Below are 15,029 nucleotides of genomic sequence, written 5' to 3'. Positions count from 1 at the left end.
AGGAATTCTTATTTATTACGTTAATTTATGTGGAAATTAGTTTGCAACAAAATTTTAAAGACTTTACAAAATGAGTAAACCGTTTTAGAGTGACGTGACATTTGTATACATATACAGAAACATATATACGTATATGGGTGTTACAGGGAGATTTAACAAATCAATCTTAATTCAAGTGGTAAATGTTTTAATTTCATGTATGTTTTATGCTTTTATGTGATTACATGTGTTTTGTTCTTGATTGTGTGTTCCCAAGTTAAGATTAATTGCAATTAGTAAGGGGGAGTCAATATTGCATGAATTATATTTTTATGGCCTTTATGCTTAATTTAATATTCTTTGCCTTAATTAATCCTTGTGGTATGTTTTGGACCTTGTTTGTTCTAAGTAGAAAACTCTTTAAAAAGTCCATAATATACACTCTAGTAAAGTACCTAGAAGAACACTAAATTTTAGTATTAAATTATAACTTTTAGTGTTTAAATAAGTTTCTAGTGCATTCTATAGTCTTAAAATCATTAGGTGCTTATTCCAGAAGCGTTTGAGGGACAAAAATGCCAAATTTGGCATTTTCAAGCTGTAAGTCTCGAGACCAGAAAATCGGTCTCGAGACCAAAAAATTGGTATCGAGATCAAAAATTCAGTAGCCAAAATCAGTATTGATACTACCTTTTAGTATCGATACCAGGTAAGGGTTCTCGAGACCTCTTGTCTTAGTATCGAGACCAGGGCCTATATTTGCGTGTTTTTGTGCTTTAAAACTCAAAATCTCCAAATAAACTTATTTATATCAAAACCCTAACTGGTTATCCCCTAAAACCTCTAAAAATTTGATCTTTTTCTACTACGTTCAATCATAAATTCGTGCTTAATTCTTCACTCTTTCATCAATCTCAGTAGATTCGCTTCATCAATTTCACTAGTTTTCATCAAAACTTGAGGTAATCAATTTTAAACTCATTCTTTTTTTTAAAAAAAATTAGGTTTAAAATTGTTTTTAAATCATGTTGTTAAGATTTCTTTTGACTCTAGAAATTATATATGAATTGTTTATACTATTTTACTTATCATTAACAACATGTTTCTTTGAGAAAAAAATTCAAATTTTTTAATATAAGGTTTTGAAATTTTTCAAAACGTATGCATTTTTAAACAAAATTGATGATATTGTTTGATTTATTGGGTTGGTTTAAATGTGTTTTTCTTGCAGGAGGTTAACCCATTCACTATTTTTGCCTAGACCCCTGTTTTAGGATTATCCACCAAATGTTCGTCAAAATTTCCAAAAAAACACTCTTTTTGCTTTGTCTTTGGTTTTGATAAAAAAAATGCCTCCTAGAACAAATCCCAAAAATCCTAGAACTAGTAGGAATATCCTCCAAGGTCAATATTCAAATCCTTATAGCTTTGAAAACACTTGTTTAAGGAATCCTGATGCTCTTTACTTGTTCAATAGCTTGTACAAAAATAAAAAAAAATCCATTCCGAGCATAGATCCTGATTTTCTCATGTCCGAAGTGTATCAATTTCCTATTTTTGAAACCATCGTCTTGTGGGGATAGTTGGACTTGTTTTTCATTCCTCCCAAGGCTCGCCCGAACCTTGTCTGTGCTTTTTTTGCTAACATCATTCTTTTCCATACCCAAGGAAATGAGGATAAAATAGTTGGTATTGAGTCGTACCTCATCAGTTAAACCTTTTCTCTTAGTCCACCATCCATCATTGCCCACTTAAATATCGTTGATAGGGATGATGATCCTTTCAAATAAGTTTTCCCTGCTCATTTCGAGAGATTTCCATATGATAGCCCTACTCATCTTGATTTCCTGAATCATCTCTTGCTACTCCTCATCACTTGGTTCTTTTGTCCTTTGAGTGGTATGGCTACCCATATGCGCACTTGCGACTATTGGTGGTTTTATAACATTAAGAACAACATCCGCCCAATTTTTTCAAAGATCATATTCTTAAAACTTGTTGATGTTGTTCATAAAGGGTCCAATTACACCAAGACACTTTCATATGCTTGTATTCTTAGATATATATTTAGGGATAAACTTAGAGTGTCTACCACCCTTGACCATCCTATTCCCCTTGGTAGTGTCATCGACATCAAATCGACCCACATGTCCAATTGGGATTTTAATACGATGTTCGGTGAGTGGCATACTTTTAGATGAAACATGGATGACATCGAGGAGGAAGAGGACGAATTGGAAGAGCAACCGGTGCCCCCACCTCAAGAGGAGATAACGATGAAGACTTTGTACGATCACATGATACAAAGACTCGGGAGCATAGATACTCGCTTGGATGCGCTTGAGAGTGACATTCTCTCGATATGTCATCACTTATTGCCTCCCTCTCCTTCGCCACCGCCTCCGGAAGATTAGGCATTTATTCTTCATTTTAGGACATTTGTATTTGGATTTGGACTTATACAGTTTATTACTTATTTTGGAACTTTATGTTATTTTATGTTTGACACTTGGTTTGTTGGTACTTTATGGATTGATGTTTTAATTATTGATGTTGATGTTATGGTTTTGAACTTGATTATTTTATGATAAGCATAATTTGATTTTTGATTATTTTATGTTGAATATTTGAGTTCCCTATTACACTTACATATTTTCTCTTTTGAAACTTAATTTGATTTTGCTATAACAAAAAGGAGGAGAAATATGTATACATGTAAATTTGCTAGCCAAAAATCATTTTAGCCAAAAATTATTTTTCTAAGGGGGAGACTTATTTTTCACAAAATATGACAAATATTTTAAAAGCAAATTTTCACAAAAGTTTTGTTATATCAAAAAGAGAGAGATTGTTAAACTAAAATTTGATTTTGATATAACATGATTATTATAATATTTTAAATTGTTAAAATTTGTAATTTCACAATATTTATATATAATTTGTTATAAAAAATTTTAAAGTATTTTTAAGTGAAAAATAATCTCGAGTGTTTTTGAGTTAATCTGTTTTTTATAAACATTATTTTTAAAGCTCAAAACACTTAATTTTTACCAAAAAAACTGCCAGTTTCAAGACCATGCATACAGTCTCGATACCAAAATGCCAGAATGCTTTTTGGTCTCGATACCAAGGCCAAGTCTCGAGACCGAAGGGTGGGTATGATATTGATTCAAGCAGTATCGATACTGAAGGCTTAACGGCAATAAATTTGACTGTTGGAAGGCTTGGTCTCGATACCAATACCAAATGTGTAGGTGAGCAATAAATACTCAAAATTAATGAATACAACTGCTCTATTCAATCCCCAACGACTCCAAACGACTAGATTAATGTTAGAAGACATAAAAGGGACCAAGATTCAAATGGAGAACAACAAGAAAGCCAATTGCAAGCTCAAACAACATTAATAGTGTTTTAGAGCTAAAATTATCAAATCTTTTGTAACACACTTGTGAGCTACATTTGCACACCCCAAATTTCTAAGGCAAAATTTATTTAAATTGTTTAATTTAAATAAAGGACCAAAATGGGTAGTTTTAAAAAGTTGTTGGGTTAATCTCGTAAGTTTAAGAAGTTTAAGGACTTAACCCTAAATTTTCCCATTTTTTGTTAGTTGAAAAAAATAAGAGATTTTGTGGCTAGGAGGCTTGAACCTGTGACCCTAGGGTTATGGCCTTTCATGCCTTAGCCACTAGGCTAGGCTCCTATTAATGTTTTTATTTAATAAAATTTGATTTTATAAAATGGGTGTTAACCCATTTATTTTTTTTAAAAAACCCGTTGAGGAACTAACCCAACCCCCAAATCAATTTCTCCTAAATAAAAAACCTCATCCACGCTGTCTCCAATCAGTCACCACCAGTCGGGGGTGGAGTGCACCGTCGCGTCTTTCGAGCTCGATAACAACCCGTAAAAAACCCCAACCCCTATATCGCCCAAATCGATCGCCATCCATCACGAATTAGTAGAACCCGTTGAAACCCCCGTCGCCTCGGTTAATTGCAAAATCCGACCGCCACGATCTTTTCCTCGACCTTACTGCCTGCACCACCGGACTCCCTTTCTCCGTGCTTGGGTTTATATTTCAGTTAATTTTCTCACAGTTTTGCATGGACTTGGTTGGGTTTTGGCTTGTTGTAGGTCGTTATTAGTGTGTGTTTGCTCGTCAGAGTGCTTAGTCGACAGTCCCGACCCCTTCCTCGCCGTCACGCGCTACCATACGCCACCGCATGCACGTGGGGCTCGTCCTCACTCCAGAAACCTTCAAGAATGGTCTAAGTGGACCGAACCGATTTGAACCAGTCCAAGTCAACCAAACCGACCCGAGTAAACCGGAACTGGTCTGACCCGTTGACCTTGACTCAAACCATTAACTTTGACTTAATCGTTGACCTTCCCATTTACTTTGACATTGACCATTGACCGTTGACTTTGATCAAAAAGTAAAAATTTTCGAAAAGTCATATTTTATGTTTTTTGACATCTTGAGTTCAAATCCGAAGTCTGTTTTGCTAAATTCGAACTCGGTAAGTTGTTTTCCGGCATTTTATCTCCGAATTCAATATGAATTTTCATATTTAAGTTTCGTTTATAATGTAATTGGTTTGGCCATGTATTCAAGACACTATAGGGCGTGGAAATAAAGTTTGAGGGCGATCAAATGGAGTTTAATTGGTTAACCGATGTGGCTCCAAAATCGAGATAATATTTTTCTATCCTATGCATTATTTATGGCACATGATGGTGATTTGTTAATGCATGATTAGAGTTATTGGTCAATTGTATAGAGTTAATTATTTATGGACTCGAATTGAATAGGGTATAAAGGCAGTAAACCCAAAGACTCAATTGACTAGTGTAAGGAGCTAGAAGATCGATAAGAGATAAATCTAAGTTCAGTGATTTAATCAGTAAATCAATTAATCTCAGGACTCGTAAATTCTGATTAATCTTGTTAAAGGTTAAATGTCGGAAATACTTGGATAAGAAACTAGGAAAATACCCGTGTGATGTAAAAGACAAAGATTGTCCCTGAAAGTTAGAATAACCTTGTTAACCGATCATAACCTCTGAGATGGTAAAAGACTTAGAATTTTGATTCTTGAATAAACTCCTAAAGATTAATTTGCCAGACGTAATGTATATGTCAAAATTAAATGAAATTAATGAAATATCCTTGAAATGGGAAAATGACCTGAGCGAACACCCGGAGGCTAAATTACCGAAAGTATTTTACACGTCTGAAGTACTTGAAATGACTATATTATATGACAAAGTTGAACTGAATAGAAGTATTGTATGTATCCGAATTGTTGAAACAATCAAATTACTCTGGAAACTCTGAAATGATCAGGATAAACTTGAATACTAAATGACCTAAGTACCCTCAATGACCTAGAATTAAGTGGATGACTTGGATAAGTTTGGAAACGCTGATGAAATTATATGTTGTACTGTCCATAAGGGTAATAAACCACGAATCAAGCACGTCGATATTTTTTGATATTGTTGTAATACATAAATGAAATAAATACCATTGGAATACTTGTTCGTCTCCCTAAATTCAACGATGATTCTAAATGTGATCAGTTAAACTAGAGCAATCAGTATTAAAAAGTGAATAATGGTATTGATCAATCAGTATTAAAAAGTGAATAATGGTGAAGTACCTCAGTCTAAATGATTGGCAAGTACCGCAGTGTTGGGATTGGTTTGTTTAATTTGACTCGAAATCCTGATAATTCGATATAAATCCTAAATGCTATAAATTGTTGTTTTACTCTCATTGGATTAAATTAATAAGAATTCTTTAAGAAACCAAAATGTATAAAATGTCTCTGATTGTCTGAATAATGGAATCACTCATGTCATATCTGAAATCTCAAGTAACTCTATTGTAAAAGATTCTGAATACCTTCCTGATTACTTAGGTGGTGTTTGTTTTTGCAGAGGTAAAAGGTTTGTAGTCTACGGACCACATCTGCAGGCATCTGCAGCAGAAGAGGTGGACCAAAAGTCTGCAGTCTGCAAGAAGAAGACTGTTTGTTTTTTAACGTCTGCAGACTGCTAAAATAAACTGAAATATAAATAAACTGATTTTTTAAACTATACTCAAATAACCATTTTTTCTATTAATTTTTAAAAATTATAAAATGTCATTAAATTTAATGAATTATTACAAAATAGTCACTATAATGTTGTAATAAATTATAAAAGTTCGATAATATAATAATTATTTTATAGTATTTAGATAAATTTATTAATAATTTTATAAGCTTTTAATAAATTTAATAAGTAATTTATAATTTTTCAAACTTTATTGACAAAAATGATCATTTGTATATAACTCAACGATATCTAATATACTTTATTTGAAAAAATATATATTAAATAAATATTATACGAATTTTATTATTATAAGTTATTACTTATACGGACTATTAGATTTTGGTTTTAATATTATATATCATTTTAAAATTTATTATTAATTCAATCGATAATAAAATCAATTTGATTTTAATTCAATCTGTTTGTTTCGGTTTAAGTAATTGTTAAAAAAAGTATATTTTAATTATCAATTATTATCGATTCACAAATATATCAATACTCGATTTTATAATATCATTTAAATCATCTTAATTTATTCGAGTGGTACAATCCGATTCTAGTAATATCAAAATATATATATAATATATACTCCATATAATATACATCAATTAGTATTTTTCTATTTAGAAAAAATTTATTATTTGTTTTTTATTTATTTATTCTGTATAAAGGGACTTTCGTACTTTACCAGAATTAAATGATAAGAATAAGATTTTTCAATAGTGTGAAGTTTTTTTTATTAAAACATTTATTTTGTCTTTTAATGCTAATAATTGTATGTCCCCGTGATTTTCTAAGTTTTTATATAAAAAAAAATTTACTAAGTTTAATTGTATAATATTTTTTTACTAAGTTTAATATATTTTTTCAAATAAAGTATATTAGATATCGTTGAGTTATATACAAATGATAATTTTCATCAATAAAGTTTTAAAAATTATAAAATACTTATTAAATTTATTAGAAGATTATAAAATTATTAATAAATTTATCTAAATACTATAAAATAATTATTATATTATCGAACTTTTATAATTTATTACAACATTATAGTGACTATTTTGTAATAATTCATTAAATTTAATGACATTTTATAATTTTTAAAAACTTAATAGCAAAAATGGTTATTTGAAGAGGTTAGAAGAGCTTTGAAGATATAAGTCCACGTATGCGCCAAGAAGAGGATGCACACACATTAAAAGAGCTTCTGTCTTCTAAAAAACAAACGGTCTGCGAAGCCCAATGTCTGCGCGTGGTCTGCGCGGCGCAGACATAAGAGCTTTGAAGACCTTAAACAGTGAAAACAAACACCACCTTAGTGCCTCCGAAAAAATATCTAAATATTATATGATCTTGATAAATCACTTCTCGAATGACTGATGAATCTTTTAGCTATCAAACCCCCTTTTCATAGGGATCTCATTTTTGAAATTCAATCAGTTTGCAGAAGTTTTGTGTTCCCCCATTTGATAATTGCTAAGTATCTCCGAAAAATAATTGGATCCTCTAGTGTGTTCCTTATGTGCCATATAATTGTTTTACCTGTTTTAAAATGTGATTTTCTGAAATTACGGATTTACTGATGGATTGAATTACTGTTTATGAACTATGGCTACATGATATGTGTTCTCTAGTTACCTATTTTCACTGGAAAATATTATCGTTCCTTATTTATTGATCATAGAATCTACTGTTTACTGTATGAACCAATTATTGGGATACTGTCTGGGTAGGATTTTTGGAGTATGTAGGTTCATCTACGATCAACCTGATAATTCCTCATACAAGTTCAGTACCGATCAAGCTGGTAATTCCTTATTGACCTAAGGCGAACCTTAGGTGGGCTCTTGGACCCAATAGGCCTAGTGGTAAGACCTTATGCACACTAAGGTACTCCCTTAGGGTGGCTCCTTTGCTGTATGCATTGGGTAAGTCCTTATGGGCCTGAGGGCACACCCCCTCAGGTAGGCACCTACGCTTTGGCTAGGGTAAGACCTTATGGACCCAAGGTGCACCATTAGGTTGGCACATATGCCTAAGTCCTTATGGATGCAGTTCCGAGGAACTGTATATTGATGTTCTGTTGGAGGGTATTACTGTGGTTTTAAAATATGTTTTAAACTACTAATGTTTTTAAAGGATCTGTACACATTTATCTGTTTTGTTGGAATAAACTAGACTTTCCAATTTAATCTTCTGAATCTATCTCTCTCTGAATACTTCCTTCAGACCATAAATTATTGTTTGTAACTGAAGACTTAGCTAATGGAATCTGAATTGACCGCTAGAATATAATGATGACTGTCCTGCTAAGGAATTTATGCTTTATCTTATACCTGATGGCCTATTGCATTCATCTGGTAGTTTTGTATTACTGAGCTTCCCAAAGCTCACTCTTTACTCACCATTTCAGGTTAAAAAACTCGATCTAGTGCAGCTATCAACTTCAATTTTGGGAGTTCATTCAGCTTTGCTTGCAGAGTACGGTACAATGTGTAATTATGAGGCATATATGTCACATTTGATTTTTTTTTATATATTGAGTCTGTAACTTGTATGATTTTAATTTTGTTTGTAATATATGAATGGTTTTCTGAACTTGTATTTTATTTATAAATTGTTTTACGATTTTACACATTTTAACAAAAAAATTATTTTTCCTGGATTGTTATTGTGGGCCACTCCAGTGGCCCTAATATAACACCTCGAATCAGATCGGGTCACCCGCATCAGTCTAAGGGTGTTACATACATTTTTAATTTTGCTCAAGTGTGATTCTTGGCAAATGCTTAATTTGTGCAAATATATTTTCCTTTGTGTGGTTTCTCTTTTGTTTGCCAAATTTATAATTTCTCTTTGGGAGAGTGTGTAAGCAAGGTTTTGGGGTATAAACCTTGTGTGTCTTTGTAAGGTTACACCTTATCCTCAAAAGTTTGCAAATCTAGTGGATTTGAGAAATCTTTAGTGTGGATAACTAAGGTAGTGGATGTAGACTTGGTTTAGAAGTTGAACCACTCTAAATCATTTTTGCAAAGTTTTAAGTTTTCGATTGCATTCACCACAATTCTTTCAAAGGCTAATTCACCCCCTCTTTTCCATTTCAGTTGTTCGTAAGAGCTCAACAACTTCAAAACTTGTGAAAGAAGCTGGAGATGGATAATCATGCATGGAAAAAAGTGGCGCATGAGAGTGAATCGATGCTTGTGTCTCAAACCAATAAGTTGGAAACAATATGAGAACAATTAGATGCCATAATGGAGTCGACGGTGCAGAATCATGGTATGAAGTTGAAGATCAACACGACGAACAAGTAAGAAGAATAAGAAAAACGACCATGATTTACAAACGTTGTGATACTCCAAGTGTTTGCGTTTGTTAGAGAAAAAAACTTGATTTTCTTGTGTTAATAATTATCATTTTAGCTTAGTTAAATTTTACATGAAGTAACAATGCAATGAGTGAATGAAAATTATGCAATTTGAACTCGTGTTAATAATATTTGAATCTTACTAAATCACTAAACTATAACCAAATTCAATAAAATGTCATCCAACAATAAGAGTAGCTATGATTATCTTTATACATATTTTATGTTCTTTTCCAGCTTACTCGAGTGATTAACATGCAACATGGCATACAACTAGTGGTTTGACAAGAAGAATCATGCTGACAACTATTGTCTGAAACTAGAAGTAGTTTTCATAGCAAAATTTAAACTAACAAAATAACCATGAACTATACAATAAGGCACAAAATATCAACATAAAAATGTCATCACTAAGCGCATAAAATTAGCAAAATAATTTGACCTAAAACGACCAATAAATGAAAACATTTGGGTTAGTGATTGATGTAATGTGTCACTAATTTACATTATGGTTGTTTGCTAACTTAACCATATACAACTCTTGTAGAGTCTAAAACACAAACACTTGGAGTATAATAACTTTTGTAAACCATTGTCATTCTTATTCTTTCTTCGTCTTGTTGATCTTCAACTTCACACCATGATTTTGTATTGTCGACTCCATTGTTGGTAGCTATTTGCTCTCGTAGTGTTTCTAGTTTATTGTTTTGAGACACAACCATCGCTTCGCTCTTACACGTCACTTTTTGTCATGCATTATTATCCATCTCCAGCTTCTTCAACAAGTTTTGAAGCTCCATTGTTTTATTTGCTGCTTTTTGTATCTCTTAGTCTCTTTGATTAAGTAAAATAATGCATTTACCTCCATTTATTTTAACAATACTGTAGTTTGTCATTTGTTGTGTTCTAGAAGTAACAATCTCAACCTCTCATCCTGAAAAAATGAAAATGAGAAAGTATATATAAAAAATGAAAAGAGAAACGATTTTTAAATCTTTATCATTTTTTATTTTGCAAGGAATATGGTTCAACTATAATGAAGGTGGTGGGTATTTAAAAAAATTGAAATTAGAAAATTTTGAGGTAAATTAAACATAAAATCATTGTTCAATGACTTATTTGATCTTATAGCTACAGTTTAGGGGTAAAATTAAGGGTAAACTATACTATTGACCACTCAATTATTTAGTCCTTTTACTTTTGTCAACGATCTTTTAATTTTTTCAATCAAACCCCAAAACTATTTAGTTACATTTAATCAAGCCACCCGACGTTAAAATTTAACGGAATGATATTTAATAAAATTAGTATAATTATATATTTGGTCCTCAATATTTATAAATTCTATCAATTTTATCTTTATTTTAATTTAATTCAATAAATTTAACCATCTAAATAAAATCTGACACATTCCATCATTTTATTAGAGGATTTTTTATATTTTAAATTTATTTAATTTCTTTATTTTTTTCTTCCACTCACATGGTGACACCATCTTGTTGGAGTTAAAACTAACTACAAAGAAAGGAAAATGAAGAGAGGATAAGGGGTTTCGAACATGAATTGGGAGGTGGGGGACAACGTCTTACCAAAAGAGCTAACATTAACTTTTGGTTTACGGTTTACACAATATTATATATTCCAAATGTTATATTTTAGTTAATGCTAGAAAAAAGAAAGGAGAATGGACATGAAGACATTCGAAGCATCTAGCCTAGGCTAAATAAAATTTTTGGAAATACTGAACCATGAAAGTAAATTTTACATTTATATAATAATAGGATATATATTTTTATATATTTTTAATACTAATTTATACAAGATTAAAAGAAAAATTAAATTTAAGATATATATTTTTAAACTAAATTTAATATTTCTTTTCTATTGAAATTTTTTAATTTAATGATTATATATAATTTTAAATTATTTTTTAATTTAATTAATAATTTAGTTTAAAAATAAAATTTATGGAAAATATAAATAATTTAATTTATATTTGAATGCACAAATCAATTATATTTTCTACACATTTAATTTTATTATATAAATTAGTATTTAAAATACATTTATATTTTAATAAAAATTTAATTAAATTTAGTTTAAAATATATAAATCATACATTTAAGTTTTCTTTTAATCTTGTATAAATTAGTATTATATATATATATATATACATAATTTACTTAAGGTTTAGTATTCCAAAAATTTTTATTTACCATAGGCTCAAATGTCTTAATGTCCGTTTTTCTCCGACATTAATTAGAATCTAACATATATAAATTATTCTGGGTGGAAAAATAAAAAAATAAAAAAAATCTCCAATAAAATGGTGACATGTGTCACAATTTAATTAGAGTATTAAGTTTATTGAATTAAATTAAAATAAGGACAAAATTGATATAATGTATAAATATTGAGAACTAAATATATAATTATATAATTTTATGGTTTGATTGATAAAATTAAAAGACCGGTGGTAAGAATAAAAGAACTATTTTCTTAATGTTGCAACGTCATCATTTTAACAGAGATGACAGTATAGTAATTATTTTGTTATAAATTGATAAGGTTAGTGACCATTTTGATACAAATTGATAATAGTAATGACTAATTTATCACTTTTCAAACTTCAGTGGGGAAAAGAAAAGGTACTAAAACTTTAATGACCATTAGTTGTAGTTTACCCTAACAATAATAACAAATGGCATATTGGTAATTTGGACAGAGTCCATGTCAATCAAGCCTCCAACGTATTTTGTCCATTTTCTAATCGGAAAAGGTGAGGGAAAAAAACCTCACCAAACGTCCACACACAACTTCACAGTTGAGAGAGAGAAAACAAGTGAAGGATTGAGAACTGCAATCATTCATCATCAACTCGGGAAAGCATGGAACTTTTTTCAGGTTCGAACCAACACTTAATAAAAACGTAAATAAAGAGGAGTCGTAACATTTCCCTTGATCCCTTTTCCTGTTCTTTCTATAATCCTCTCTTTTGATCGTTTTCATTGTCCAACAACAATGGGTTTTGCTTTTTCTGTTGCTTTCTTCTAATAATTGGGTTTCTTTTTGCTCTTGCTAGTATTGATCTTTTCATCGGATACTCTTCTTTAGCTACTTTTCAATTGCAGGGTTTAACATGTGAAATCTAGGCTTTTTTTGGTGTCCTCGACTTGTTTTTGGTTGTTGGTTTTTATAATTTCGTGTTTCTAATTACTGACTTTTTAGCTTTAAACTTGTTTCTCCTATTTTCCTTTTCTATTACACCTTATCTTAGATCATTAGTTGGTATCTTAAATGCTTACTTTCCGTTTTTGTTCATTTACAATTCAAGCTCTCTGTGTTTGTTGTGGGTGCAGTTGTTTCGTCATACAAAGGTCGATTGGCAGCATAATTTGTATACTTTGTTGGTGTATACAAGGTGAGCTTTTGATTAATTTTAGTATCATTTCCATGATATTCATTGGTTTTGATTTGAATACGGATGACTCTGTTTTGCTTTTGTTTTACCTTCTGATTTTGTGAAGAAGATAATTGAGCTTGTGTGGGAGTGGTGGCAACTAGTAGAGTTGTTGATAAATAATTGCTAAATGGCGGAAATGATCGGACCGAGATTGTATAGTTGCTGCAATTGCAGAAACCAAATTGCCCTTCACGATGATGTTATATCCAAGTCCTTTCAGGTAATGAACTCATCTCGACACTGATTTTGTTGAATTTATGCACCGTATGCCAGACTCGTTGCTGATTCCACTTTTCAGAGCTTATCAGGAAAAATTAAAGGGGAAAACTTGAATTTTTTTCCATTTCATATGAAAACATTTACCCCTAAAATTTTTGGATCAAATGTATTGTAAAGCAAATCAGTTTTGTTCCAAGAATTCCATTAAAACATTAGATACATGCGCCAATGGTTGATTAACAATGTGAGTTTCAGGGGAGAAACGGTCGGGCCTTTTTGTTCTCCCATGCAATGAACATAGTGATTGGTCCTAAAGAGGATAGACAATTGATGACTGGTCTTCACACGGTTGCTGATGTCTACTGCTGTGATTGCCATGAGGTGTTGGGCTGGAAATATGAGCGAGCTTACGAGGTAGCACAGAAGTACAAGGAAGGGAAATTCATTCTCGAGAAGTCGAAAATTGTCAAAGAGAACTGGTAGTGTTATCCATGTTTTTTCTTTTCTGGATGGTTCTCCTGATGATCTACCTAGTAGATGGATGCCTTTCACTGTCTTTCTTCTTCTCAATAAAAAAAAATTCTGTTCCTCCCCATGCATTCTTGTTATGTTCTTCGACGGAATGTTATTCATTTTGTTAATAAATTTGTGAATGATTTGAAACTGTGATTTTAGTTCAATTGGTTCATATAGTTACCTTGAAACTGGATTTTAGTTCAAGATGTTCATGTATTTAGGTTTTTAGTCGGAACTCATATGTGTGGCACTAGATTGTATCCTTTTGGAAACTTGAAAGAGCACAAGTACTATGTTATAGATGTATGAATGTGTGTATATAGGTTTTGATGAGAATCGATGTTACGTATGCGGTTTTTATTATGTCCTATACAAGATTATCTCGAAAATAATTGTTGTTCGATTCAAGATTGTTCTTGACTTTTGTATTGATGAATATTACATGGTTTTTGTTTCAGGTAGACAGATAAAAGACAATAACCTCATTGGACCTGAGGTTTTGTAGTTCTTTATGAATAGAATAAGGGATGCTAATGAAAATTCGGCTTTAAAACTAGATATGAGCAAGGCTTATAACCTAGTTGAATGCGTGTTTTTCTAGAGTACATGATGATCAAAATTGGATTCAACAGGAGTTGGACTGATCTTTGCACTTTGGTGTGTCTCTATTGTGTCATATTCGGTGTGTTTTAATCAGAGTCATCTCGAAAATCTCCGAGGCCCGAAAGGGAAACTCAAAAATAGGCCTGTATACAAAAGTAACACAAAAATTCAAGTATGCAAAAAAAAAAGTTATTAGTATGCAAAAGATTAAGATGGGAAATAGAAAAATAGAAGATAGAAAAGAAAACAAGTATTATGATAAAGACCATGACTGTCACTTGGTTAGAAACCGACAATCCCATCCTCCTAAGCAATAAAAAAGTTAAATTATACTGATAATTTAAGTATTAAACGTGTTAAGTTTTTAATGGTGAGATACTAAAATAAAACAAAAATTAAACGTTAGATATGATTTTGAAAAACATAAAAAGTTTAAATACTGAAACAGACTAAATGTAATTATTTAAGTATTAAATATGTAGTTTGCCCAAAAAATGGAAGTACCGAGTAACGCTTTAATAATTGTAACATCTCTTAGTTAGGTGGATTTTATTTTACTTTTTAAGATTTTATTAATTTTTTGGTAACCGTAAGACACTGCCAGTGGGAATCTTGGCAACTTTATCGAAATATAACCCGTACAGATAATAATTATTTGTCATACACTCTTTCTTCTAATATTATTGATCTAATATCCTTTTTGAGGTGATCTGCGCTTTTGCGGGATTATGTCCGAGCTGTCGCCACATCATGAAAGATGTGAATTGCCATCCG

At 31.3% G+C, this 15,029-nt stretch overlaps 1 protein-coding gene across 3 annotated transcripts; it reads left to right on the top strand.

The window, feature by feature from the left end:
- The first annotated feature begins 8,621 nt into the window (after positions 1 to 8,621).
- On the top strand, positions 8,622 to 13,818 carry LOC120133517 (protein yippee-like At4g27745). Of its 3 annotated transcripts, none has more exons than XM_039150088.1 (4): positions 12,240 to 12,358; positions 12,814 to 12,875; positions 12,985 to 13,137; positions 13,392 to 13,818. In XM_039150088.1, exons 3-4 carry the CDS (start codon positions 13,045 to 13,047, stop codon positions 13,617 to 13,619), a joined length of 321 nt encoding a protein of 106 aa, XP_039006019.1. In that variant the 5' UTR covers positions 12,240 to 12,358; positions 12,814 to 12,875; positions 12,985 to 13,044; the 3' UTR covers positions 13,620 to 13,818. The 3 variants fall into 3 exon arrangements, with proteins under 3 accessions (XP_039006033.1, XP_039006019.1, XP_039006027.1); XM_039150096.1 differs by having other exon boundaries at positions 12,982 to 13,137; XM_039150102.1 differs by lacking the exons at positions 12,240 to 12,358; positions 12,814 to 12,875 and adding an exon at positions 8,622 to 8,634 and having other exon boundaries at positions 13,024 to 13,137.
- Positions 13,819 to 15,029: the final 1,211 nt, after the last annotated feature.

This window comes from Hibiscus syriacus, unplaced genomic scaffold (assembly GCF_006381635.1).
Source record: "Hibiscus syriacus cultivar Baekdansim isolate YM2019G1 unplaced genomic scaffold, ASM638163v2 tig00001750_pilon, whole genome shotgun sequence".
Classification (NCBI taxonomy): domain Eukaryota; kingdom Viridiplantae; phylum Streptophyta; class Magnoliopsida; order Malvales; family Malvaceae; genus Hibiscus; species Hibiscus syriacus.
This window is presented reverse-complemented; position numbering and strand designations above follow the sequence as displayed.